Genomic DNA, 24,117 nt, shown 5'->3' on the forward strand with positions numbered 1-24,117 from the left:
CACAATACTTACCTGCGCTAGTGCTAGAGCCTCCCATTCGACCATCTGACTCCGTACCGCCGAGATTATAAACGGCACGGACTCCCGATAACGGAGTGGGAACTGACATCCGGACTCCATCGTTCTCCATCGTTATCCATATGTTCCAGCGAAGTTTGCCCCTATTCGCTCATTGATAGCGTAACAATTGCGTATCTCACGACAAGATAGAACCGGCCCTTATAAAAGCTTTTAAAGGTCACTAAGCCACTCGCTCTCGTCCGAGAGCTACTAATAGATCGGCGACTCAGAAAGAAGCTATTTTACCCCGCCGCCGTAATAGGTGGATAGTCAGGTAGTATTAGTGGAGATCTAAGTATTGACCTTCTCCGTTGAGCCTATTTCTATCTTCTAGATATACTTAGGTGTTACTATATATCCGACTTGTTTAGCTTCTCGTATCTATTTCTTCTATTTAATTACTTACATATCCAGATGATAAACTAGCGAGTCTGTTCAACAGGGAGATCAGCCAGATTTCTTTACTAAGGTAGAATAGACGAACGGATCCCCGGAGCAGGAAATCGGAAGAACACAGATCATGGCGGACGGAGAGAGTAATGGAGTTCCCGCTCAGCCAGAGCTTGTCAATGGCGTGGCTCACGAGGAACCCGTCGTGGCTACCGAAAATGGCAAACCGACGACAGCAAGAGAGTTAGCATCCAGGCTACATCATCTCTCGATATCAGCGCAGACGATTCACGCCGACGACTTCCTCAACTCCCACCAAGCCGTTGCCCCGCCTATGCACGTCTCGACCACATTCCGGTATAGCAGGAACCCGGACGAGCTCAAGCGATGGGTTAATATCAACGTAAGCCTCCTTTCTCCCCCCTTCCAACAATTCTACTCTATCCGGTCTTCTACCGCTTACTCTCTTTTGCCACACCTATCCTCCCTAGGTAGACAGGAAAAGTGGCAAAAAAAACAACATACACAAAATAGAAGGATATCTAGCTAACCTTCTCCTCACAGCCCGTCAACCAATACGACTCGCACGTGTACTCGCGCGACAGCGCGCCGAACTCGACGCGCTTCGAAGCGATCCTGACGTCGATCCTCAAGGGCCCGTCGCTGAGCTACAGCTCCGGGCTCTCGGCCTTCCACGCGATGCTCGTGTTCCTGAACCCGAAGCGCGTGGCCATCGGCGAGGGGTACCACGGGTGCCACGGCGTGATCGCGCTGCTGTCGAAGCTCACAGGCCTACAGACGGTCCCGCTCTCGGCCGACTTCGAGACGGAGCTGCGGCCCGGCGACGTCGTACACGTCGAGACGCCGCTGAACCCGACGGGCGAGGCGCGGGATTTACGGAGTTTCGCGGAAAGAGCAAGGAAGGCCGGGTGCTGGCTCAGCGTGGACGCGACGTTCGCGCCGCCGCCGCTGATGGATCCGTTCGATCTGGGCGCCGACATCGTCATGCACAGCGGCACGAAGTACTTCGGCGGCCACAGCGACATGCTCGCCGGCGTGCTGGCCGTGCACCCTAAACACGAGGACTGCGTCGAGAAGCTGAGGGCCGAGAGGCTCGTGCTCGGGTCCGTGATGGGCAGCTTCGAGGGCTGGCTCGGCGTGCGCAGTCTGCGGACCCTGGAGATCCGCGTGCGCAAGCAGAGCCGCGACGCGGAGGAGCTGGTAAGGTGGCTCGCGGACCAGGCGGCAGAGGGCGGGGAGGCGAATGATTTGGTCCTCGAGGTCCGGCACGCGAGCTTGCAGAAAGAGGACCTGGAGCAAGGGTGGTTGAAGAAGCAGATGCCGAATGGGTTCGGCCCGGTATTCGCGGTCTACATGCGCGACGAGGACGACGCGCGTAGGCTGCCGAGTAAGCTGGAATTGTTCCATCACGCGACTAGCCTTGGTGGCGTGGAGAGCTTGATCGAGTGGCGCGCTATGACGGATGCTACGGTCGATACGAGACTGCTTCGCTTCAGCATCGGTATCGAGGGGTTTGAGGACTTGAGGGATGACCTGGCTAAGGGGTTCGCGGCGCTGAGGAGGGAGAAGAAGAAGAAGAGTGAGGGGACGGGGAGTGCTAATATACTGGGTGGGGTATGATGACGATAGATGGTTGAAGTGGAGTGAGCTGAGGTTTATGGTACATATGATGAACATGAAGTTTGGGTATTAGACATATATGTATGCGGTTTAATTAGAGGATAGAGTGCTGTTGTTTGATATAGATACCTGAGCATTTGACATGAATGAAATTGTTTAGAATTGCAAAGTAACGATCTATGTAGTTCATATGTGCTATATAGCTCCTATATCTACTTAATTTAAGAAACGAATCTAGAAGAGTAGTGAAAATTGCGTATGGCTTCTAATTTGTAGGTCGTGGTTCAATATCTCATACTAGTAAGTAAGGAGTCCTCTCAAGCTGATGAAGCCCAATATCCCACTTAATGTCAACATATTACCATTAGGATATGGGCTATATTAGAAGATAGGTTATGTTAGAATATTAGTAATTATAGGGTTAGTCTCATTCAACTCATAGCTCAGACATCTATAGAACCTACAAGGTCTATCGTTCTACTCTTGTCTCTCCCATTACGTCTCTTAAACCAAGACAATTCATCTAGTTTCATTCATCATTTATAATTAAGATCTTTATATACAGTGCCATACATGGGTACTATTAGCCATCCAATGCCCGTGACATACCTAAGTACAAACTCCATTATTACGCCGTCTAGTGCTCCTATATCTAACCCAGAATGCATGGAAGACGGTCAGGTGCCCTACCATAACCCGCCCCTTATTAGTAGTAGTAGTATTGCTATGGGATTCGTAACCACATTTCCTAAACCACCGCAGCACGACATCTATCGCTGCCGCGTCTCCTCCAACATCTCCGTCAAGCTCATCACGCGGTAACCGTCCTTCTTCAGCTGCTTCAGGACCTTCCTCAGCATCGGCGCCGTCCAGCCCCTCCGGTCGTGGCATATAATAATAGCGCCGGGCCGCACCATGCTCAGCACGTGTCGCGCGTTGAGCCAGGGCCAGCTGATCTGCGGGTCGTGCGGGTATACGCTGCCGAGGACGAGGCGGTAGCCCAGCTTGTCGACGAGGCGGCGCATGCGGTCGCTGAAGAAGCCGGAGCCCGGGCGGAAGTACTGCGGCGGCATGCGCGGGTTCGGGTCGAGGTTGGCCGTGGCGTAGGCGTCGCGGATGCGGTCGCGCACGGCCTCGATCTGGGCCGTCAGCTCGTCGTCCGGCAGCGCGCGCGACGGCTCGTCGTGCATCGCGTGGTTGCCGAGCTCGCTGCCGCTGCGCACGATGTCCGCCAGCGTCTCCTCGCGCCCGGGCACCTGGCCGCCGATGACGAAGAAGGTGGCCGTCGCCTCGTGGCCGTTGAGCACGGCGAGGATCTCCTGCGTGTGCTCGGACGGCGCGTCGTCGATGGTGAGGGCGACTACTTTCTTGTCCGTCTCAACCTCCCACAACACGTCCGGCCACCGCCGCGCGAAGTGCCGGATCAGCGACCGCGGCGGCTTGTAGACGATGTAGAAGGGCACGAGGAGTAAGGAGAGGGCGAGGACCAGGAAGAGTAGGGTCGTCATCCTCCGGCGTCGGGCCCGCCGCCGCAGCTTCGAGGGCAGGCGGAAGAGCGCGGGCAAGCGCGGCATTTGCTTTCGGGCGGGGAGGGGAGCAAGGGGGGAAGGGGGGGAGGATTCAAGATGGCAACATTCGTCTGGTGTTCTCTCGTTTCGTCTTGTCTGCCGTAAAGATTACCTAAGACCCGATGACTAGGGATAGGTAAGGTAAAATTTACGGAGGCGGTTCCGATATGGAGTGTCGGTAAGATCGGCACATACGCTCTGTGCTGTCGTTCGTGCTTGTACGACTAACTCGTGTATCGTTGTTCATTTGTTCATTTCTTGTCGGTGACGGCGGTGGTGACGGGAGTTGGACGAAGCACTCACTGATGGAGCCAAGAAAAAAAAAGTTGGAATGCAGTTGGAAAATACGTCAATCGTGATGTACCCAAGTAACTTTAGGGGGCTTTCAGGGGTACGCTGGTTGCCGGCTTTAATTGATCGAAACTTCCCAGTCGATCCAATCTTTTTAGCGGGCTTCAGTGGGCTCTAGTGGATTTTAATGGACGGTATCTTTTTATAGAGCATCATCGCTGTCCCTTTACTTGTCCTTTAATTTTCATCACATGATTCCCGCTTCTTCACCCTTTTCTAGAAACATTGCATTTTATGCCTACCCGGACACTGGGTCAAAGAGCTTTGCCCTTTCTGATATTGCTAGCAAGCAGTTAAGCCATGGGTAGCAATACACTAGCTCACACTCAACCATGAATGCGATGCTAGGTATGGCAGCAGCAGCAGGCTGCGTAAGACATTTCCTGGGGAAGCTGGAGATGGTTCTTGGTATTCGATATATCAGGAAACAGATCTAGTTGGAACCAACTGGGGGCTTGGGCATGATTTATATGCCATCTGGGTCCGCGCCTAGACTGTACCGTTTCGAATCCAGTTCGGAGTTGGTCGGATTCAGCTGGCTCAAGCTGAATATATAGCCCAAAGGATTCATGGGATCGAGGATCAGAAACAGCCCAGATCCTGCCGACCTCCTCCGCGCCTCCGTCGCCTGCACCGAATTGCCAGATGCGATGCGGCAACATCATTATTACGTAGTAGCTAGACTGCTGGTAGGGATCGTTTGTCTAACATGCCAATATATTAACTTACACACATTATGCATGTCTCACTTTACCCGTGACGATATTTGCCAGCGGCCCGTCCAGGACCACGGTCGTGGCGACGGACTTACCTTGCATACATACCTAGGTGCAACCATGAAACAGCTCACCTGAGGAAAGGATGGAGGTTGGCTGCTGACCGGTGCTCGCCGAATCGCCGTGCCGCACGTCACCTTTATTGCTTACCTTAGGTACGTAGTTGCCTTTAAGAAGTTTGAAGCTGTGTTGTGTAATCCTCACCAACATCATACAATATATAGGATAGTTTATTGCTTACACACAGTTTCACATTCTCGCATGACCTCATCCAATATCAGCGCACACAGATATTATATCTACTTACCTACCACATTTTCCAACTACGAGCCGCACCGAGAGCTCGCCACGATCCGACGATCCAGGCCATCTTTCGGATTGGCCGCCGAGGTTCCATTACCTACGCAGCGGGCGTAGCTCCTCCGTCCGGCATAAACGCAGCCAAGGATCTTCCAGCTTACTATCCGACCCTCAGCTTTGCTTACCTCCGGCATTCGATCTGTATGAGATAAAGTTCTGATGCCCGTTGCTACCTAATTAGTCGCGCAAATACTTGGCGACCTAAGGAAGCGGTCTTACGTTATATTCGCAAACCCCCCGTTGGTAAGCTCGGTATTAGGGTTAGTTTCGAAAATCAAGTTTGGCCCTTCCCTTTCGCACTCGCAAGCTCGGTAGTCCCGGATTTCTGCTACTTTGCAGAACACACACGTACACACATACAAAAATCTCCGATCCTGATCGTGGGCCGAGTGGCCAAGTCATCCCTTTCCAAATCGCCAGACCACAGGATCTAGAGAAGCTCTGCATACTGTACTCCATTTGCCAAATAGAAGATCTGTTTCAGACCGAGGTCCGTTAGTAAGATAGAAGCAATCCTTTAAGTGGGCGCTGGCCCGAGTAACTGCCCTCTCCAAGTCCAAGTCTGACGCATCCCACCGGTGCTAATCCAGAATAAGGAGGAGAGGCTCTTATCATCAGACCCTCCGCGCCGAGTACCAAACCGTCCAAAAGGAGGGGTCGCCTGCTATCTATAGCAAGTCAATCGAATGTGTGGGGAGCGTGATGCGTCGCAACACATGTAGCTACCTCACATCAATCTCTATGTAACATGCCTTGCAGAAATAGTTGCATGACTGTGATGGTTAGTCAGAAGTGATGTTATTTGCTTAGTCCTCGAAGTACGTTGAGTACGCGTACGACTTACGGCAAATGAAGATCGGGCTGATTATCAGTAGACTGCTCTAGAGCGCGTTTTACTGGTAATGGAATTGATGGAATAAAATTTATTTGCATGTTGATCATGACCATTTACACGTGCTCGGTATCACGGACAATTCATTGTGGGTAGTAGAAGACTGGTGCTCAAAACTCATCAATACTCATTCATATCTCTGCGCATCTTGATATTCGGATCGTCGTTTAAAAAACTACCTAATCCTGATTCATAAAGAGAAAGGACGTTATCCATATGAAATGGTAAGTGTTGTGCTCTCTGTCCTGATAGTCCAGAGTTGCCTCGTAGACCACAGGTTGTGTCCTACATAAATCCACCAAAACTCGACAAAATAACAGAAGAAATGACCGCTAGAGGTCGAGTGCCAAGTGTCTCGGGGTATTAATCCACAAATCGCAAATCTGCCTTCGAACGCCTTGATCACCTCTTTTCGACCTAGCCTCGAATGCAATATCAACCGTAACTCCTCAACTGTATCCGTAAATCTGATCACCAAGTCTCCAGTACCAGGTTTGTCCTTATTCGGTAGGTTTGTGCGCAGACTTGTATGTAAACTGTCCCAATATGTACATCGAAGTGCCGCAGATGCTGTGATCCCATATCTTCGGCGGCGAGATATGGGATGAAAGTGATCCACTTGCTGTTTAAATCCACACTGGAGCCATCGCGGCAGGCTCGGGTTTGAAGAATGTGGCGAAGAGCCCTTGAACTTCGGCCAGGTAATCCTCAGGTCGGAACGAGCGGAGACCCTTAGCAATAAGCTCCTGCTCTTCTTCGTCGATCACCTGCATCTTCTCTTTCACGCCCAATTCCTCTGCGAGCTCTGATACCTGCGCCAGCTCTTGACCAAAAGGATGCTGCGTGTCGGAATAGTCACGGCGGAAATTGGGACGAGCCGGGGGTGGTGATGTGACCATGGAAGGCATTGCGGGCACGCTGGGTGAAGATATCGACGGCTTCCGCGAAAAAGAGCCCGATGAAACGCTCGTGGCCGTTGTCGACGTTGACGACGATCGGGAAAGAGAAAAGCTCGCCTTGGTGGAGACAGATTTATTGGATTGGTTGGATAAGCGCGAGAATTTGTTGGCCAGGTTGTCCATAGATGCCTTCTTGGTGTGCGATGGCGAGCGCTTGGGAATCACTGGAGCCTCATTCACAACTGGTGGAGCCTGCTTGTTACCCGGGGCGACAAAATAACACGAAAGGTGGTTAGGCTCAGGCGAGCCTGGTCGAGTTGCGGATGGCAGGTCAGGACTCGTCGGCGGCGACGATGCGCTGGTACGGGGAGTATCAGTGGAGGAATCATCAGATTTGCTGGATTCGGTCGGAGAAGACTCTGGTTGAGGGTATAGATCCGGCGCATTGTATGCAAGCATGTTGGTTGTATGGGTGAGCGCCATAGGGCCGGAGATCTTGTTGCGAACGGAGATGGAATCTTTCCTGGCTGTAGTATTGCTCCGCTGCGGCAGTATGCCCAAGTCTTGCGACGATTGTTTTCGCCTCGTCGTGAAGGCGCGCGCAAGAGACATCTTGACTATGTGTGTTTAAACCTCTTAATGGTACAAAATCGGAGAGAAATGTGTCTATATCCTGGACGACTTCCAGAATATGAAGCAACACACTTAAAAGGCGACCAGTCCCGGCGTGCTCGGATTTATGTTGTGTCACCTGGACGCGGGTATCCGACTGCGCAGATCTCCAATATAAGCTGATAATTGAATCAGTCAGAAATCGCGCGCCTACAGCTTTCTCCGAGCTGCGCGAATCCGCTTTCGAGCGCCAAACCCTCTTCACAAAGGATGTGGGAGGGGAGTAGGTTAGAAACCTAAAGCTCGTGGCTAGAATTGACTGACGGTTGACAAAAGTCGGGTAATGTGACAACCCTAAGTTGAGCGAAAAAGCCGGAGTGATAATCGCACACTAAGACTTGTCTTGTTAATGTGCTAGATGCCGCTTTTGGACGCGCGCTCAACAGAAGCTTGTGCAGGGAACGATGTTACCCTGATTAGGCAGGTGGACAGTGTGGTTGGTTCTACCGAAACGACCTGATGTGATCCTGTGAGATCGCGGGGTCTCGGTCTCCCCTCTAAAAACAGGTGTATCGTTACGTTGAATGACCAAGCAGAAGTGCCAAACAATGGCCGAGTCTAGTCCAGCTGCGAAATGTAAGGTTGCCGTTACTTGTCACTTGCTGTGAGGGAATCAGGTTGACAGTTGATTTTCCGGAGTTCCTGACAGATGATGATGAAGCCTTCGGAATTCCTAAATGGAGTCGAGGTGAATAAGAAGGGTGACCTAAAACTGAGTTGGAGTCACCGCGATGAAGTGAAATGCGTGTGGTGTTTGTATGACACTCGTAGTTGACCCTTTCCAAGGTTTGTCGAAGTATGATGTATGATATCAAACTCTCACAGTGTTCCTTAAAGTGATGGCCTGTGGAGCTACCCTTTTTTTTTGTCTTTTTTTACTTTCCGCGTATATTCACAGAGCTGCTGTCAATAATGAAATTCCGTCGGTTGATTGCTCGAAAAGAGAGAGAGTGGTTCTTAAGCGATCTCCACGTTGTTTGGAGATTTGCTAAAAATGGGAATTTTGAATGTACTAGAACGAAACAGTGAAACAACCAGGTTCCTGATTTGATCAAGGATCGATATGGCGAGAAACGTCGTCGTCGTATGTGTTAGTGAAAGTAAGGATTGAATTCTGACCTCAAACGACTTGTTAATTCGTGGCCGGCGACAAGTCTCGGATGAGGATCAAGAGAACAATAGTAAATGAATGATGAATAGGAAGAATAGTCCCAGTGGGATGGGAAGTGGGTAGAATGAGTGGGATAAGAGGTAAAAGACAAGGTAAAAGGAGAGCGCAGGCACTTTAGAGATGAAAAGGACGGCGATGAGAAACGATAATAAAGCGCATACAAGGGTGTGACATGGGAAAGAACATTGAAGCCCTAGGGGACCTGGTCACTTACAGGGAAATGGGTGCGAGCTTAGGGCACGCGTATCTACCAAGTTGCAGGTACCAGCCAGTCCGGTAAGATTTAGTGTGACATCTAGGCAAATCTGGGGCCTTCGCGGTGTATAAGTGACTCACTATATCTAGCATAGTACATCCTCGCATGTCCTCCCTACCGGGATTTGGAGTACCCACAGTGATTAGTGGATTTAATGGAGGTGGACTTTACTAACAACTTACTCGCAGCCAACTGCACTGACCCGTCTAGATTCTTTGTTCTTCACCTCCAAACGTCTAAGACGCGTACTATTCCCTTTCTTTGATCATCTTGACCACTTTGATCACTTTACTATATGTCATCCCTCAGTATCTTAGTCAACCTAGTATAATTCGGTTTGATATTCAGTTAGGGCTTGCGAAGGAAAGACAACCTGATCGATCGACAGTGGTACCTGAAGACTCAAGAGAGACAACGACTTGAAGGACGACTTTTAGATCCCTGCGAAGCTCTGTCAATCCCCTCTACCTACTGCGTTGTACTTAATGATTTTTTTAGGCGCTTCCCAATTGGGGAATAGTGCAGGACGGGAACCCAGGCGAATCTAATGAACAGGGACCGCGGATTGGCCGACAGTGCCTTTTACCCCTGGACCCTAAATGCTCGGCAGGTCGTGGCTTGCCGAATCAGGTGTCTAGCTGCTAAGAGGGAGCCTTTGTTTCTTGAATCTGATTAGTTAGGCTTCCCGGCGAGTCTCCCGACTTAACACCGTCCACCGACCCTCCACGCCACGTTGAGCAACCACTATATGCAGGTACCAACTCAATTCTGCCCAATTGAAGCCAATCACATCGGAGCAAACATCAGAAGAATCAAAATCTTTCACCTCTCCTCGCCCAACTCGCCCTGTCCGCCCTCCATCGCTAACGTACAGATATGACATACTTTTCTATTGATTGCACAACTCATCAAGTCATCCCGATTCACTGCAGCATAAAATTGCGCCGTTACGTGGCCATCTTTTTGACGATGTCCATGTACTCGGATCACATTCTGCTACAACCTCAAAGAGTTTAGTTGAACTTGGTCACAGGTTGATTTGGCAAGTTTGGTCATTTTCTCAAAATAGAGAACCTGATCGAGCGTACAATCCCACAGGACAAAGACTGGTTTAGTCTTGATCAGTTTTCAATGCGCTTGAATAAAGGTCTGACCTCGCAATTTACCACGCCCATGTCCCAAGGCAGTTCCCCCCGGTTGTTCCCCTCCCACCGCCGACATGGATCTGATAAAGCCTGCAAGCCCACTGACAGAATCGTGCTGATCGTGGGAAAGGTGGGCTGTGAGTGGGCGAATCTCCTGAACACTTCTCAGGAACCGGGGATCCCCCCTGGCTCTCTAACACATCAAGTTGATTGCTCGGATTTCGACAAGGCTTTTCCCGCTTCGGGAAGAGGCAGAGCGAAAGAGAAGAGAAGAAAGAAAAAAAAGAGGAAACCAACTGACTAGGGTTCCCGCAGTTTGAAACCGACGAAGCCCATGCTAAAAGAAACATGCAAGGCGTTAATTGCGGAGAAACCCTCATTGGCTGCTTGTTCCCAGCCGTCATTGGCTGTGGCTGCCCGGCTGTTTCATCTTTCAGGCGCTCCCATCCAGTCTCCAGACCAACTTCTGATCTCTTGCTGATTTTGTCGCCGAGGGAGCGGCTCCACGGGGCGGCGTCGTAATCAGGATGCCGGTCCCGTCGGCTACGGTTCTCCTATACCCTATGATATGCGCGCACAAACTGGACGTGCTCTGCATCGGACCGGACAAACCTGCAGAGGGTCGTCGTCACGATAGCATCTTGGAATCTTATCTCGTATCCAATGTGGGCATTCTTCTCCTTGCTTGGTCACGACTCGGTCACAACTTGGTCACAATTGAGGGATCGCAAAGACCTCTACCCCTCTCTTCGATGTCTTTAACCTGGTGACAAACATTGCGACATCCACGCATGTACGTACTCTGACTACGCATGCTGGCTTACATATTGTTTCGCATGGTTGTCCATGTCTCCCTTTCAATAGGATAATTGGCAAGGGGGAATTGTATGTGCCACATACTCAGCCTTCGCTTGAACTTGTGCGGCGTTTAATAAATGTTGGCCTCAATATCGAATTTCTAGAATCGTTCGTAATTTTCAAGGCTGGTATCGCAATTGAGTACCTAAGTAGGTAACTACATGGGATCCATTGGCTGTTGGTTTTAGTTGATCCCCGAGAAATGATTAATCAAGCCACGAAACAATAAGCTGATGGAGTCAATTATCACATCTAGTTCAGCTATCACATCCTCGTGTAACTGAATCCCATCGCCATGCAATCCAGAGGCACCGTAGATCTCACGATCTCGCGATCTTGCAAGACAAGCGACTTTCATATCTTGATTAGGGGAACGGGATGGTAGGTAGCATTCATCTGTATTAGGCGAGCTGTCAAAGTCTGGTTCAGAGCAAGGTGTCACACATCCCTTTCTGGTTTCAACCGACCGCGCCTGGCTTTGACCCCGTTTCCCAGCCCGTTCGCATTTGATACATTGACACGTTTATAAATAAACCCGCCTTTGAACTGGTTCGTCCGAACACATGAAACCAGAAACATGTTATCTGATCCGTGTAACTTGATGGGGACCCCCCAACCTAAGTACCTAAGCACCAGACTGTCGAACCAGAAACGCATCTAGCCGCGACATAATATGATCTAACCGCGAGACATATCGCACAGCCCCAAGCCGCGATGAGGCCCATCTTGACCTAGGAAGGTAATCTTAATCCTAATCCTCATCCATGGATTCAGGCTCGCCGTTCTCGTCCTCGCCTTCGTCCTCGTCCGAGGAGCTCTCGTCTTCCTCGACGCCGATTAATCTCTCCCTGCCGTCCGCGCCCGCCTTGTCCTTGTCGGAGATCTTGTGCGCGAAGGCCTGGCGCACGGCGCCGTTCGTGCTGGTGTCCCAGACGTTCATCGTGCCCTTGCTGCCGGCGACGGCGAGGCGGAAGGCGACCTCGGGGTCGGGCGCGAAGTTCGTCGCGAACACCTTGCCGACGTCGAGGTTGCGCGAGACCACCATGGCGGGGCCCGTCGGCTGGATGTTCCAGAGCTTGACCGTCTTGTCGGTCGACCCCGTCGCCATGAAGCCCGGTATGTGCGCGTTGACGTCGAAGGACGAGAGGGACTCGTCGTGCGCCTGCAGCGTCCACGCCGGCTTGCTCGCCGACGGGTTCGCCGGCGCGTTGCGGATGTCGTGGTAGTGTATGATCCCGTTCTCCGTCGACACGAAGAAGTAGTTGGGGTCGTGCGGGTCCCACCGCACGTTCTCGACGTCGCTTTCTACCCCCCACCGCGGCGCCTTGGCTTCGGGCGCGCGCATGTCGGCCGCGACCACCGTGCGGTCGTAGCTGCCGCTCAGCAGCACCGTCGACTCGACGGCGTGCCACGCCAGCGAACACACCTTGTCCGTGTGGTACGAGTAAGACTTGGCGCACTTCGCCGTGTGCAGGTCCCACAGCTTCACGGTCTTATCCGCCGACGCGGAAGCGAGGAGGTTTCGGTGTTTCCGGTTGGCGGCCAGGGACAGGACCGCGTCGACGTGGTACTCGTCGTTGGCCTTCTTCGACTTCTTCTTTTTCTTTTTCTTCTTCTCTTCCTCCTGCGGGTTCGCGCCCTGGCCTAGGATCGCGTTCGGGTACATGCAGTCTATGGTGTCCAGGTCCCAGACCTCGATGTCGGGGTCCATTGTCCCTATCGCGACGAAGTTGGCTGTCGAGTCTTTATCCACGTTGGATTTCGATACGGGAATGTCTAGCCATTCAACGCAGAGGGGTATCGCGGGAAGCATTATGTCGTGATGTACGTAGAGATTGTCCGCTTCGTCTTCGTATACGTAGACCTCGAGATGCGCAAGCTCGTCTTCGACCTTGGCGGCTAGTAAGAGGTTGTCTGTCGCTAAAATTTGTAGTTCCTCCCTGTCATCGTCATCATCGGCCTCGCCCTCGGGTATTGTGATATAGGGGTCGTCCTTGTTGGATTCGTAGTAGGCTAGAGATTTTATGTTTCCAAACATATCCATGCTCTGACCTTCGCCCTCGTCGTCATCGTCGTCGTAGTGCTCTAAATCGTACTTCTTGAGGTCATCGTCGTCAATGTCAATGCTATTGGCGGAATTAGTAGGTAGTCGAAGATAATAAGTGAGTGTGAAGTTACTCTTCAGCATCGCCACTCTGTGATGAGGGTTTATCATTTGAGTCGCCTGTGTCTTTCTCGCTGCTTTCCTTATTTGTTTCTTCCTCTTCGTCTCCATCCTCTTCTTGCGCCTCTTTTAAATCCTCGTTCGCATCATTTAGCTGCAGCTTAGCTAGGTTGGCTATTCTCTCGAACTCGTCTTCGTCAAAATCGTATTTTGCCGGGAAGGGCGCCGCAAAACCTCTCGGCACCCACGTAGAGGTGGTAATCATAGACGACATGGCTAATTATTTGCGATCTGGTTCGAATCAACCAGATTGTTGTACTGGGCGCAAAAGATCAAGATCTTGAGCCCCGCCAACTTTTGAATTCACAAAAATTCGACTTAAAATTTTAGCGGGGCTCTTTCTATCGATAAGTGTAGATAAGTAAATAGACCCCTGGGCGGTTCCAAGCTTAACGTTAAAGTGCACGGGCTCCACTTCACTATTGTTTTCTTTTCGTCGCCTAAATATAAACTGTTTAGTACCTCGAATCGCCGGCAACGACCACTACCTTGGAACTCTCTAGGTCGTCTATCCAACGATATATCAAACAAAATACTTCCCAAGGATGGATAGGGAAGATGGAAGCAGCTCCAAGAGGCGGAAGTTAGATTTTAATCCTCTCCGCTCTGACGACCGCTACTCTTCTCTCCCAAACCGGAGTCATCCTTCTCGACCACACGGCCGCTTCCAACATGGCTCCAACTCGCGCGCTTCCACTCCTCGCGCTCAGTCTCACTATGCATCAACTCCCAAACAACAAGAATTCGATGGCCCGGAACCGCAGGTGAGCTTAGAGGAACAGAACGCTCTCGACCGAGACTGGTACGCAGGCGATGAAACCGGTCATACCTTCGGCGATGACTCCCATAATCCATTTGGATCGTACGATACCTCGTGGGTCGAACAGCAACAGCGGGAAGCCGAGATGATCGAGAAGAAGGCCGGGAAACATATGAATGCGCGTCAACTACAAAGACAAAAGGACAATGATGCTTGGGAAACTAATCGCATGCTTACGTCTGGTGTTGCCCAACGACGAGGTTTAGGCGATGATTTCGACGAGGATAACGAGGGGACTCGCGTTCATTTACTTGTTCACGATCTTAAGCCTCCCTTTTTAGACGGACGCACCGTGTTTACCAAGCAGCTGGAACCCGTACCTGCCGTCAAGGACTACCAGAGTGACATGGCCGTATTCAGTCGCAAAGGTAGCCGCGTGGTGAAGGAAAGGAGGCAGCAAAGGGAACGACAACGACAAGCCCAGGAGGCTACTAATATGGCAGGTACCGCGCTTGGAAATCTTATGGGCGTGAAGGAGGACGAGGGCGACAGTGCTCTGCCAATAGCCACCGAAGAAGACGCCCCGAAGTCTGGAGCCAACAAGTTCAGCGAGCACATGAAAAAGAATGACGGCGCAAGTGCGTTCAGTCAGAGCAAGACATTGCGAGAACAGAGGGAATTTCTGCCTGCATTCGCCGTGCGAGAGGATCTATTAAGAGTCATCAGGGACAACCAAGTTGTCATCGTGGTTGGTGAGACTGGTTCGGGAAAGACGACACAACTGACGCAGTTTCTATACGAAGAAGGTTACGGAGAACGTGGCCTCATAGGTTGTACACAACCCCGACGAGTTGCAGCCATGAGTGTAGCGAAACGAGTGGCCGAGGAGATGGAGGTGAAACTAGGCAGTACGGTTGGTTATGCTATCCGATTCGAAGACTGCACTAGCAAAGACACTGTCATCAAATACATGACGGATGGTGTTCTGCTTCGAGAATCGCTCAACGAACGAGATTTAGATCGCTACTCCTGCGTAATCATGGACGAGGCCCACGAGCGAGCCCTGAACACGGACGTACTGATGGGACTTTTCAACAAGATACTACAGCGCCGAAGAGACCTCAAGCTGATAGTCACCTCAGCTACCATGAACTCGAAACGGTTCTCGGATTTCTTTGGCGGAGCGCCCGAGTTCACCATTCCAGGTCGGACTTTCCCCGTTAATATCATGTTCCATAGGTCTCCGGTCGAAGACTACGTTGATCAAGCTGTTCAGTCAGTGCTTTCAATTCACATATCACAGGACCCTGGTGATATTTTAGTGTTCATGACAGGTCAGGAAGATATCGAGTGCACCTGCGAGTTGGTACGAGAGCGTCTCGATGCTCTGAAAGATCCACCCAAGCTCAGTATTCTTCCAATCTACAGTCAAATGCCTGCAGATCTCCAAGCCAAGATTTTCGATCGGGCGCCGCCTGGTGTTCGGAAATGTATCGTGGCTACGAACATCGCAGAAACTAGTTTGACAGTCGACGGTATCATGTATGTGGTAGATGCAGGATATTCTAAATTAAAGGTGTATAACCCTCGGATGGGCATGGATACGTTGCAGATCACGCCAATATCGCAAGCGAACGGTGGTCAGCGAGCAGGTCGTGCAGGTCGAACGGGCCCTGGCAAAGCATTCCGGTTGTACACTGAGAAGGCCTTCAAGGACGAACTCTATATCCAGACAATCCCCGAAATTCAAAGGACGAATCTTAGCAACACGGTGCTACTGCTCAAATCTCTAGGTGTCCGAGACTTGCTTGATTTCGATTTCATGGACCCGCCCCCACAAGATACCATCACCACTTCTCTCTTCGACCTGTGGGCCCTAGGCGCGTTAGATAACCTTGGAGAACTGACAGACCTAGGATCTAAGATGAATGCCTTTCCAATGGATCCATCTTTAGCGAAGCTTCTTATCATGTCCGAAGAGTATGGCTGTAGCGAGGAGATGGTGACAATTGTCTCCATGTTATCTGTTCCCAACGTCTTCTACCGTCCGAAGGAGCGGCAAGAAGAGTCAGATGCTGCACGCGAAAAGTTCTTCGTTCCCGAATCTGATCACTTAACCTACCTCCATGTGTATTCTCAATGGAAAACGAACGGCTATTCGGATGGTTGGTGTACGCGTCATTTTCTACACCCGAAGTCCCTACGCAGGGCCAAGGAAATCCGGGATCAGCTTCTCGACATCATGAAGATGCAAAAGATGCAAATGATCAGTTGCGGTACAGACTGGGACATCATTCGCAAGTGCATCTGCTCGGGCTACTATCATCAAGCAGCCAAAGTCAAGGGTATCGGGGAGTATATCAACTTGCGCACATCGGTCACCGTACAACTCCATCCCACAAGCGCCCTCTACGGTCTCGGCTTCTTGCCAGACTACGTTGTCTACCACGAACTCATCCTGACTTCAAAAGAGTACATGTCCACAGTAACATCTGTCGACCCCCACTGGCTTGCCGAGCTAGGGGGCGTGTTCTATTCCGTAAAGGAGAAAGGTTACTCGGCTCGGGAGAAGCGCATTACCGAAACAGAGTTCAATCGCAAGATGGAGATAGAGGCCAAGATGGCGGACGACAAGAGGAAATATGAAGAACAAAAGAAACAAGAAGAAGAACGTGCAGCGAAGAAGCCGGCAGCAGCAAAGAATGGGACGAAAAAGATCATAACTTCCGGTGCGGTGAAGAAGCCCGTGGCTAAGAGGAAAGGAAGGGGGTTCTAGTAGAGGTTGCTAAAAACGTCTGGAATGCCTTGATATCATATCTTTGTAATGATATGGAATTAGGGTTATGTTACAGCTTATGTGAATACAGTCTATGTTCCTTCGTTTGCTGGTTTGTCGAGGCTACATGTTGGATACTCTATACTTGTCACTCATCCCTCATCTCCGTACCTCGAAGCGGGCCTCCCCTTCTTGCACGTCTCTGGCTTCTTTGTCCAGTCTAACGACATGAGCATGAGTCGGGCCTCTGTCAAGTTCCTTCAGAAACGATTTGATGGAGTCTTCATCTCCTTGGGCCTCGCCTTCAACCTGGATTGTGTGAGTACGTCGAATACATATTACAGCAAGATAGTCTCACTTTTCCATTCTCGGTATTTCGACACCATCCGGTGATGTTGTGCTCGGCTGCTTTCTTATGTGCGAAATAGCGGTAGCTCACGCCTGTCGTATTGTGACGTCAGTCTTCTAGTCTGTATCTATATAGTCCGCTACCTATTATGACGGAGTTGAAGTCGTTCATACCTTGCACTCGGCCGTGGGCTAGGAAGTAGACCTGAATCCATTTAGTCCATGATCACGATTTTAGACTTTTCTGCAATAGAATCTCACATACTCTTTGTGACATCTTGAGGTTTTAATTGCGATGTAGTAGTGGATTGGTAGATTACATATGGGAATGCGTACAGTATGCAGGGTTTGGCTTTAGCATGTGCAATGGCAGCTTTATCCACGATAAGCGGCATATCACCGGGTAAATCAACGCTTCCGAAGACCGCAGTCTAGACTCGATGTTCCACCTGGACTTTCCTTTCCAACGCTGTACGTACCTCCTAGTAGTTGTACTTCTTGTCAAACATCAATCGCATCCACTTCCACAACACAAACAATCCGATCATCCATGAGATAAATATTACAAACGTGACAGCTACCTTTCACGATGGACAGCGCAAATTCAGAGGCGACGCCCGAGCCTCAAGTTATCTTCCGAGGAAAGAAGAGGAAGACGTACAGGCAACGAGCCGAACCAACCAGCGACACCAACATCAACAACAACAACGTCAACGAAGACGCATCTCCCGCAACCACCGCCGCCGAAGCGCCGCAACCAGCAACCGCATCGCCAAACCTCACCGAGGCCCCGACGACGACGACGGCGACGGAGGAAGAAGAGAAGGAGAGCGGATTGACGGTAAGCGAGGTCCTGCGCCTCCGCAACGCGCGAAAGGCGCGGCTAGGCGGCGTCAAGTTCGGCGGCCCTACCAGCGATGCGCCGCCGTCCGCGACCGCGACCGAGATGCTGGACGACCTGAGCCTGATGATCCGCGAGGAGGAGGGCAAGGTGCTGGACGTCGCGGCCGGCGTGCAGAAGCGGTTCGCGCCGCAGACGGGGCTGTCGACCGAGCTTGTTAATAAGCACATGTGAGTTGATCGCCTTTTTTCCCTTTCCCTCTTCTTACATGTCTCTCGTTTTTCGTGTTTTCACTTTCCGTCCTCTCTCTCTCTCTCTCTCTCTCTTCTCTTTCCTTTCCTTGATGTCAATCATGTCAATTATTACATACCACACGCCGCAACGACAGCCTGCGCAGCCGCTGATGGAGCAAGGGAGGAATACATAGAATCCGAATTAGCCAGGCGACACCACGCAGTCGTTTCCTCGTCATCCACCAGCGCCGCTGCTCCATCCCCTGCCCCGCGGGGTATAGGGTTAGTCGTACCGTCTTCGTCTAGCAGCCAGCACCACCAGGAGCCGCGAAACAATAAAGACATTACTGGTATAGGAAGCGACACGAAACCGCCCGCGCACCCGCACCGCGCGCTGCAGGGCCAGCTCATGGAGATCGACCTCGGCGACGAAGCGCGCAGCCGCAACGAGGCGCTGACGGAGCGCGCCACGCGCCGCATACTGCACGGCGAGGCCGTCGCCGACGACGACGACGACACGGACGGCAAGAGCGGCGGCGGCGGGCGCCCGAGGAAGGTGCGATTGGGGCGAGACGGCAAGCCCTGGCGTCCGCGGAATCGCAGGACTAGCGACGACGTGAGGAGGGACCAGTTGGTCGAGGAGATATTACGGGAGAACAGACGTGAGTTGCCTTCCCCTTCCCCTCCCCCTCTCTTCTTAGCACGCATGGGCTTTAGCCCCGGGGGTTACCTAGTATGATAATGTACAGATACGATACTAACACGCCCCCAAAAGTAGACGTCTACGAAACCCCCACGCCCCCCGCGGCGCCGACCCCCGGCGGCGGCGCCGACGGCGCGGAGCCGGACGGCGCGGCGGACGACCGCATCGCGGAGGAGTTCCGGCGCGAGTTCATGGACGCGCAGGCCGAGCGCCAGCAGAAGCGCAAGAAGCCGGCCAACGCGCCGCCCGGCGGGGGTTCCGGCGGCCCCGGCGGTAGCAAGGGCGGCCAGAAGGATGAGGATGTGCTGAAGGGCCCCAAGCTCGGCGGCAGTCGTAACGTGCGCGCTGCTATGCGTAATTTGCTGCTGGAGAAGGCGAAAGAGGCTAAGAGGCCTGGGCGGTGAGATGGGTTAAGATTATTGTGTTGGGTAAGGGAAAAGGCGGAGATGGGGTGAGGGCGAGGCAAGGCTGAGCAGGGTTAGGCAGGGCAAGTCAAAGTTGTATATCTTATTGCAAAGGGGGCCTGGGAGGAGTTGCGGCGGCGATGTTAAGGTGTTGGGGTTGAGAAAGGTGCGGTGGGTGTATTAGGCTGAAGAATATGGAATGCCTATGTACACATATATACACGCCATTGCCTCTATTCTTTACGAGGTATGAGGATGCCTTGAATAGAACCCGATGGAGAATTCTACGTTGTTCACTCGGATAAGTCATGAAGTCGAATCATACCATTCATCTCCCCGTCTTATCTCTCAAAACGTGAAGTCTTGCCACTTAATACCTACCCAGGTCAACCCTTGACATCTACAATGCTAATATGTTCGAATTATCCCCTCTACCGCAAGCTTTACCCTTTTACGTAATCTAATATGGATATACCTTCCCCTCCGAGCTAGCTTCTTAGCATTGGAGTTTTACGAATAACTCGTATGGAGAGAGGGCCAAGATACTATTAGTATGTATACCTAGGTACGTATGGACGATCGACATAACACTTTTTGTTTTCCACAAGTTTCAAGTCGGCGTAGCTTACGCAGCTCGCTCCCACAGGATGTTCAGGACAGCCACGCGTCCCGTGTTTCTATAAGTAAGACAGTCTGGAGCTGAGCTCGAAAGTATGGATAGGCAACCAATGCTCGATGTTTCTTCTACGCTGTGCCCTCGTCGTACAGCCCGTAAGGTCTTACTCAGCTAGTATCAGGATTGGTATCAGTATCTGACAGATCTGACAAGCCTTGACTAATCATGCCATAAGCACCAGCATCACAACACAGTGTAGGACACGAAAAGGCTGGCTTCAAAGAATCCGTAATTTCTAAAATATCTAACGACGTGGAACTAAGCAAGCAGTAGAGCTCCCAAGATTCCTAGACCAATGTCTTCAAGTTCATATACAGCTGGCGTTTCGAGCAGACATGTAACTTTAACGTAGTGTTCGTGATCACATTGCTACCCTATATATAAAGGTTCGTCCCGAACCATGAACGCCCCGGGATACCCTTATATCAACTCCCCTCCAAAATAATCGTAGTAGGTACGCGTGGCATCTCTCCCCCCTTAAAAAAATAAAAAAACATTGCGTTGCCGACCAGCTTGCGTTTTTCTGCGCGAGTCTTGCAGCTGTTAAAAAAATGGGTAAATGAGTAGACGAGTATCTCCGACCCGAAAAATAAAACGTATCATGCAGTTCGAATCCTTTACTCGGCGGAAACCAGATTCGGAAAAACGATTATAAACGTTCATAGTGCCAATCCTCGATATGGAAACGCCGGTAGAATCAAGCATTGCCTCCCAGTATGGTCATAGAGAAAGTCCGGTATATATGAAAGCGGCCAGCGGCGTAGGATGCCCCTCCAGGGAAAGTATAGAAGTGAATAAGTTTGTTCGTGAAATGATCGGTGCTAAATACAAACGCTCTCTATGCCGTTCCTAAGTAACGCCCGTCCTATATGTCGTACCAAAGTATCCATGATGGTTTTGGGAGTGCGATTTCCCTACATTCCTGAAGCAGGGTTGTACTCGGGTTTGGTGCGGACCCGTGTATATTATAAGCTTGGCTTTTGGCCAAGAATGAGTGCCTTGGATAATCCAATTATTGATTGAGCCCTTTATCAAAGTCGCGGTCGGGCACTAAATAGATTCCATCGTAGTTGTAAGAATGACTCGAAGGCTCTGCGGCATGTCGTTGATATTCCTGTCGGCAGGAGCAGTAACCATAGGTATATAGCCATTCGCGTGGATATCCTGGATGATGAATGAGTTCATCTTTGAACTAGATCCATGGCACTGGGCGTAATAATGTTGCGCTTCACCGGATATCCAACTGGAACGGTTTAAATCTGCCGCCAATAGTGGCACAGCGCGGGCATTTTCGGCGGGCTCCTTGCTCCTCCATTAGGATGTTGACGCAATCACGACATAGCCCGCAAATGCATTCGGTGCAGGCGTAAGATTCTCGTAGTTTTGACGTCCTTTGGCAAGCGGCACAATAGATGTGCACATCTTGTGACGAGTAATTTGGCGATGAATCTGAAAGTCCAGAGGCTCCTATATGGAAGTTTTCTCCGCTCTCGCCACTTTCGACGGACGGAAAAGGTTCTGGAATCTCTTGGGCAAATGATGGTGGAGTAAGAGCTTGTTGTAAGGGAGAAGCTTGATAGCCTTGGAAATGTTGATGGGGGAATGGGGGCAGGGAAGCTCGGTGTATGGATATAGGGGATTGGGGGACCTGGGAAGTTAGAGAAGGAAAATAAGTGTGCCGGGCACGACTTACAGGAGTCCTATCCTCATCGATATCTTCTGTAGCCGAGGCTGCGGCGTCGATGAGGTCTTCCCACCTTTTGCCATAGTCGGCCGAGGGCTCGACAGAATGAGCCTTGCGATCAATTCCTCCTGGCTTGAGGCGGTCATCATTCTGAATTCTCCGAAGCCAGTCCGTAGTAGAGCCCTTGGATTTCTGCTTCTTGTGGCCGCGCTTGGTAATGGACTGCTTCCTGGGCCGACTGGGGCCGAATGACCGGTGAAGGGGCGGGAGAGTCGAGGAGCGACCCGGAGGAGAATTTGAGAGAATTGAAGGGAGCAGGTCTCTACGTGGTGCAGAATTCAAAGAAGGAAACGGTTCACTAGTTGGCTCGTTCCCGACATGTATTGGTGGTAATTCAATTGTACTCCTAGGTATCCTTCGGCCGTCATTGTCCGACTGCCAACCCTATCGAGTCAGAATTAGCATTTTTATCGTCGTCAATGTACACGATTGCGTTGAGCGAATCCTTACTGCTTCGGTATCCCAATCTGTTTCGAACTTGTGTTGGCCGCCCAACTGGGCTAGGGCGGCCGCAGCACTTGCTGCTGGTAGCAGTGAGCCACCGGAAAAGTCATCATTATGTCTTGGAGTGGCGGGAGCACTCGACCCATCTCGAGCATATGCGTGACGCTCATGCGGATAGCCTTTGAGCGCCGGGTCGAGGTTTGGTTGGGGTGGGCCGGCAGAATTCTGAGCCTGGGATCGACCGGAAGGGGGAGTATTAATCATAAGCAAGAAGCTCTCCTCGGTCGCAGGAAGCTTCGATATATAATGTTCGGGATGCGCTCGCCGAATATGCTCTTGCATCGAACGATATCTCTTTTCCTATTTATCCGGATGAGAGAATTAGACTCAATCTTTCTAAAGTTATACGACATAGACATAGGCATAGCTCTTGATTTTTTTTCTGGTTGGACCATGAGACCCGACCGAGCTTCGTCATGTTCGCAATATTTTTTCCCGAGGCAAGTCAATGAATAGACAGAGACGTGACTTACGCCAATGCAGCGCTTGCGACAACTAGAGCCATCCTGATTTCGCAGAGGACAGACGACTTCATTATTGGAGTCGGTAATAGAGAACGAGGACGTTAAAGAAGATCGAGGCGGCATCTTGACCTAATCAACCCCGCCATTTACTGGTCGGGAATCGAAGGCGGGGGGGTTCGCGAGAATCGATACGGTGTTGGCGATAAGAAGTTTGGCTGATAGCTATCAATTGACGATGGTTTAGGTATGCGAAGCGTAAGCATTCGACGATCGAATTCGGGGTTGAATTTCTGGTAGCTCTTCCGAGGTAGCTCTAAGCTCCTATCTAGGTGTTACATGAGGTGTTTCGAAGAACTCTCGTAGGTGTTGGTGGAGGAAGAGGAAGGATTGGGACCTGGGACTTGGAGGGTGACCTTATTGGGGAGGGGAGGGGGGAAGGGTAGCTGAAAGCAGAGCAGTACTAGAACTGGAACTGGAATTTCCAAGCTTAGATAGGTTCGGTAGGCAAAAGCAGGCGAGGTGATTGTACCTAAGGTAGGGTGGCCACAAGTCAGGGTGCGGTACTCCACATCAAAGCTGGCTACGTATGTACGTATATAGATACAAGTGTGTATGGGCTGGTATGGGTGTATGGATGGGTGTAGGATGTAGCAGCAAGGTATGTGGTGGGCAGGTAGTAGGCAGTGTAGGTATGGATGTAGTGTATTTACAATAGGCTAGTAGCAGAGCAGTGATGCGGCAATGTTAAGTACCTGAGCTCCTGACAAAGGGCAAGGTCCCCGGACAGGGTAAATTGAAGCTTGTCATCCAAAGATAGATAAATCCAACCAGACCTGGTGAAAGACAGGTAGACAGGTAGGCAGCTAAACAGGTATCCCCCATGCCTCACCTACCTAGACACCCTTTACCTTTAACAACAATTTACAGGCTTGTGCGACAAGTCGAATCGAGGGAGACAAAGGGAAAGGGAACCATCTGATTGGTTCGGCCTCGTCCACACTTCTCTTACCTCTTGATTTAACGACAGGCCAGCTTCCTTCCTGACTCGATCAATCACCAAGGATCGACTGGGACGGGCTGGTTATTTGAAAATTTGAGAGTGGGGTGACCTCTGTGATGGGCGGGCATCAAGAGAAACAATAACAGAGATAATAAAAAAAGGAGAAAAGCCGACGACACGAGCGGCTCCGGTAGTAAGTGGTAATAAACAACTATAAAGGGATGTTCCTTTTTAAGTTATGAGCGTCGTCAGAGCTCCCAGATCTGGTTGTGCTTGGAATCTGACGATGCAAGCTTCCTAGCTTCGATAAAGCCAAGCTCGTGCGAGGACGAGGATTCTTCGCCGTTCGTGCCTCTACTTAAAGCACACAATATTTGCGGCAGTAGTAGCAGGCATTCGAT

General features: G+C 51.1%; 9 protein-coding genes across 9 annotated transcripts; 3 read left to right on the forward strand and 6 right to left on the reverse strand.

Moving 5' to 3' along the window:
• The first annotated feature begins 120 nt into the window (after positions 1 to 120).
• On the forward strand, positions 121 to 2,286 carry F4807DRAFT_428884 (PLP-dependent transferase). Its single transcript, XM_047998290.1, has 2 exons — positions 121 to 853; positions 1,015 to 2,286. Exons 1-2 carry the CDS (start codon positions 581 to 583, stop codon positions 2,089 to 2,091), a joined length of 1,350 nt encoding a protein of 449 aa, XP_047853613.1. The 5' UTR covers positions 121 to 580; the 3' UTR covers positions 2,092 to 2,286.
• A 575-nt stretch (positions 2,287 to 2,861) lies between these two features.
• F4807DRAFT_452091 (carbohydrate esterase family 4 protein) lies at positions 2,862 to 5,156 on the reverse strand (the record flags this gene model as incomplete). Its single annotated transcript, XM_048000293.1, has 2 exons — positions 2,862 to 3,530; positions 5,145 to 5,156. 2 exons carry the CDS (start codon positions 5,154 to 5,156, stop codon positions 2,862 to 2,864), a joined length of 681 nt encoding a protein of 226 aa, XP_047853614.1.
• Positions 5,157 to 6,078: 922 nt separating this feature from the next.
• F4807DRAFT_109980 (uncharacterized protein) lies at positions 6,079 to 8,163 on the reverse strand. The gene has a single exon (XM_047992745.1). It carries the CDS (start codon positions 7,547 to 7,549, stop codon positions 6,665 to 6,667), a length of 885 nt encoding a protein of 294 aa, XP_047853615.1. The 5' UTR covers positions 7,550 to 8,163; the 3' UTR covers positions 6,079 to 6,664.
• A 1,569-nt stretch (positions 8,164 to 9,732) lies between these two features.
• Positions 9,733 to 11,318, reverse strand: F4807DRAFT_428890 (uncharacterized protein). Its single transcript, XM_047998291.1, has one exon. The coding sequence runs from the start codon at positions 10,583 to 10,585 to the stop codon at positions 10,199 to 10,201; it is 387 nt and encodes a 128-aa protein (XP_047853616.1). The 5' UTR covers positions 10,586 to 11,318; the 3' UTR covers positions 9,733 to 10,198.
• Positions 11,302 to 13,601, reverse strand: F4807DRAFT_428891 (WD40 repeat-like protein). Its single transcript, XM_047998292.1, has 2 exons — positions 13,218 to 13,601; positions 11,302 to 13,165 (listed from the first exon to the last, which is right to left on the reverse strand). The coding sequence occupies exons 1-2, from the start codon at positions 13,475 to 13,477 to the stop codon at positions 11,791 to 11,793; spliced, it is 1,635 nt and encodes a 544-aa protein (XP_047853617.1). The 5' UTR covers positions 13,478 to 13,601; the 3' UTR covers positions 11,302 to 11,790.
• A 106-nt stretch (positions 13,602 to 13,707) lies between these two features.
• F4807DRAFT_428897 (P-loop containing nucleoside triphosphate hydrolase protein) lies at positions 13,708 to 17,514 on the forward strand. Its single transcript, XM_047998293.1, has 2 exons — positions 13,708 to 17,108; positions 17,158 to 17,514. The coding sequence occupies exon 1, from the start codon at positions 13,809 to 13,811 to the stop codon at positions 16,797 to 16,799; it is 2,991 nt and encodes a 996-aa protein (XP_047853618.1). The 5' UTR covers positions 13,708 to 13,808; the 3' UTR covers positions 16,800 to 17,108; positions 17,158 to 17,514.
• Positions 16,879 to 17,498, reverse strand: F4807DRAFT_110022 (Acylphosphatase). The gene is made up of 4 exons (XM_047992746.1): positions 17,413 to 17,498; positions 17,322 to 17,352; positions 17,158 to 17,240; positions 16,879 to 17,108 (listed from the first exon to the last, which is right to left on the reverse strand). The coding sequence occupies exons 1-4, from the start codon at positions 17,422 to 17,424 to the stop codon at positions 16,959 to 16,961; spliced, it is 276 nt and encodes a 91-aa protein (XP_047853619.1). The 5' UTR covers positions 17,425 to 17,498; the 3' UTR covers positions 16,879 to 16,958.
• Positions 17,515 to 17,736: 222 nt separating the features above from the next.
• On the forward strand, positions 17,737 to 19,328 carry F4807DRAFT_461219 (uncharacterized protein; the record flags this gene model as incomplete). Its single annotated transcript, XM_048001650.1, has 3 exons — positions 17,737 to 18,218; positions 18,402 to 18,883; positions 19,000 to 19,328. 3 exons carry the CDS (start codon positions 17,737 to 17,739, stop codon positions 19,326 to 19,328), a joined length of 1,293 nt encoding a protein of 430 aa, XP_047853620.1.
• A 1,904-nt stretch (positions 19,329 to 21,232) lies between these two features.
• On the reverse strand, positions 21,233 to 22,839 carry F4807DRAFT_452095 (uncharacterized protein; the record flags this gene model as incomplete). Its single annotated transcript, XM_048000294.1, has 3 exons — positions 21,233 to 22,132; positions 22,199 to 22,552; positions 22,726 to 22,839. The coding sequence occupies 3 exons, from the start codon at positions 22,837 to 22,839 to the stop codon at positions 21,233 to 21,235; spliced, it is 1,368 nt and encodes a 455-aa protein (XP_047853621.1).
• Between the last annotated feature and the right edge of the window lie 1,278 nt (positions 22,840 to 24,117).

Source organism: Annulohypoxylon truncatum (genome assembly GCF_022578515.1).
Source record: "Annulohypoxylon truncatum strain CBS 140777 unplaced genomic scaffold F4807scaffold_19, whole genome shotgun sequence".
Taxonomy (NCBI): Eukaryota; Fungi; Ascomycota; class Sordariomycetes; order Xylariales; family Hypoxylaceae; genus Annulohypoxylon; species Annulohypoxylon truncatum.

What these genes read in the sequence shown, in the direction of transcription:
- F4807DRAFT_428897 (XM_047998293.1), top strand. Translation starts at nt 13,809, where the DNA reads ATGGATAGGGAAGATGGAAGCAGCTCCAAGAGGCGGAAGTTAGATTTT.
- F4807DRAFT_428890 (XM_047998291.1), bottom strand. Translation starts at nt 10,585, where the DNA reads ATGACGGCTGGGAACAAGCAGCCAATGAGGGTTTCTCCGCAATTAACG.
- F4807DRAFT_428884 (XM_047998290.1), top strand. Translation starts at nt 581, where the DNA reads ATGGCGGACGGAGAGAGTAATGGAGTTCCCGCTCAGCCAGAGCTTGTC. An exon ending in AGCGATGGGTTAATATCAAC is followed by an intron (nt 854 to 1,014) that starts GTAAGCCTCCTT and finishes TTCTCCTCACAG; the next exon opens with CCCGTCAACCAATACGACTC.
- F4807DRAFT_428891 (XM_047998292.1), bottom strand. Translation starts at nt 13,477, where the DNA reads ATGTCGTCTATGATTACCACCTCTACGTGGGTGCCGAGAGGTTTTGCG. An exon ending in CAGAGTGGCGATGCTGAAGA is followed by an intron (nt 13,166 to 13,217) that starts GTAACTTCACAC and finishes TTCCGCCAATAG; the next exon opens with CATTGACATTGACGACGATG.
- F4807DRAFT_109980 (XM_047992745.1), bottom strand. Translation starts at nt 7,549, where the DNA reads ATGTCTCTTGCGCGCGCCTTCACGACGAGGCGAAAACAATCGTCGCAA.
- F4807DRAFT_110022 (XM_047992746.1), bottom strand. An exon ending in AGCCCACGGCCGAGTGCAAG is followed by an intron (nt 17,241 to 17,321) that starts GTATGAACGACT and finishes ACAATACGACAG; the next exon opens with GCGTGAGCTACCGCTATTTC. An exon ending in GAAATACCGAGAATGGAAAA is followed by an intron (nt 17,109 to 17,157) that starts GTGAGACTATCT and finishes CACACAATCCAG; the next exon opens with GTTGAAGGCGAGGCCCAAGG.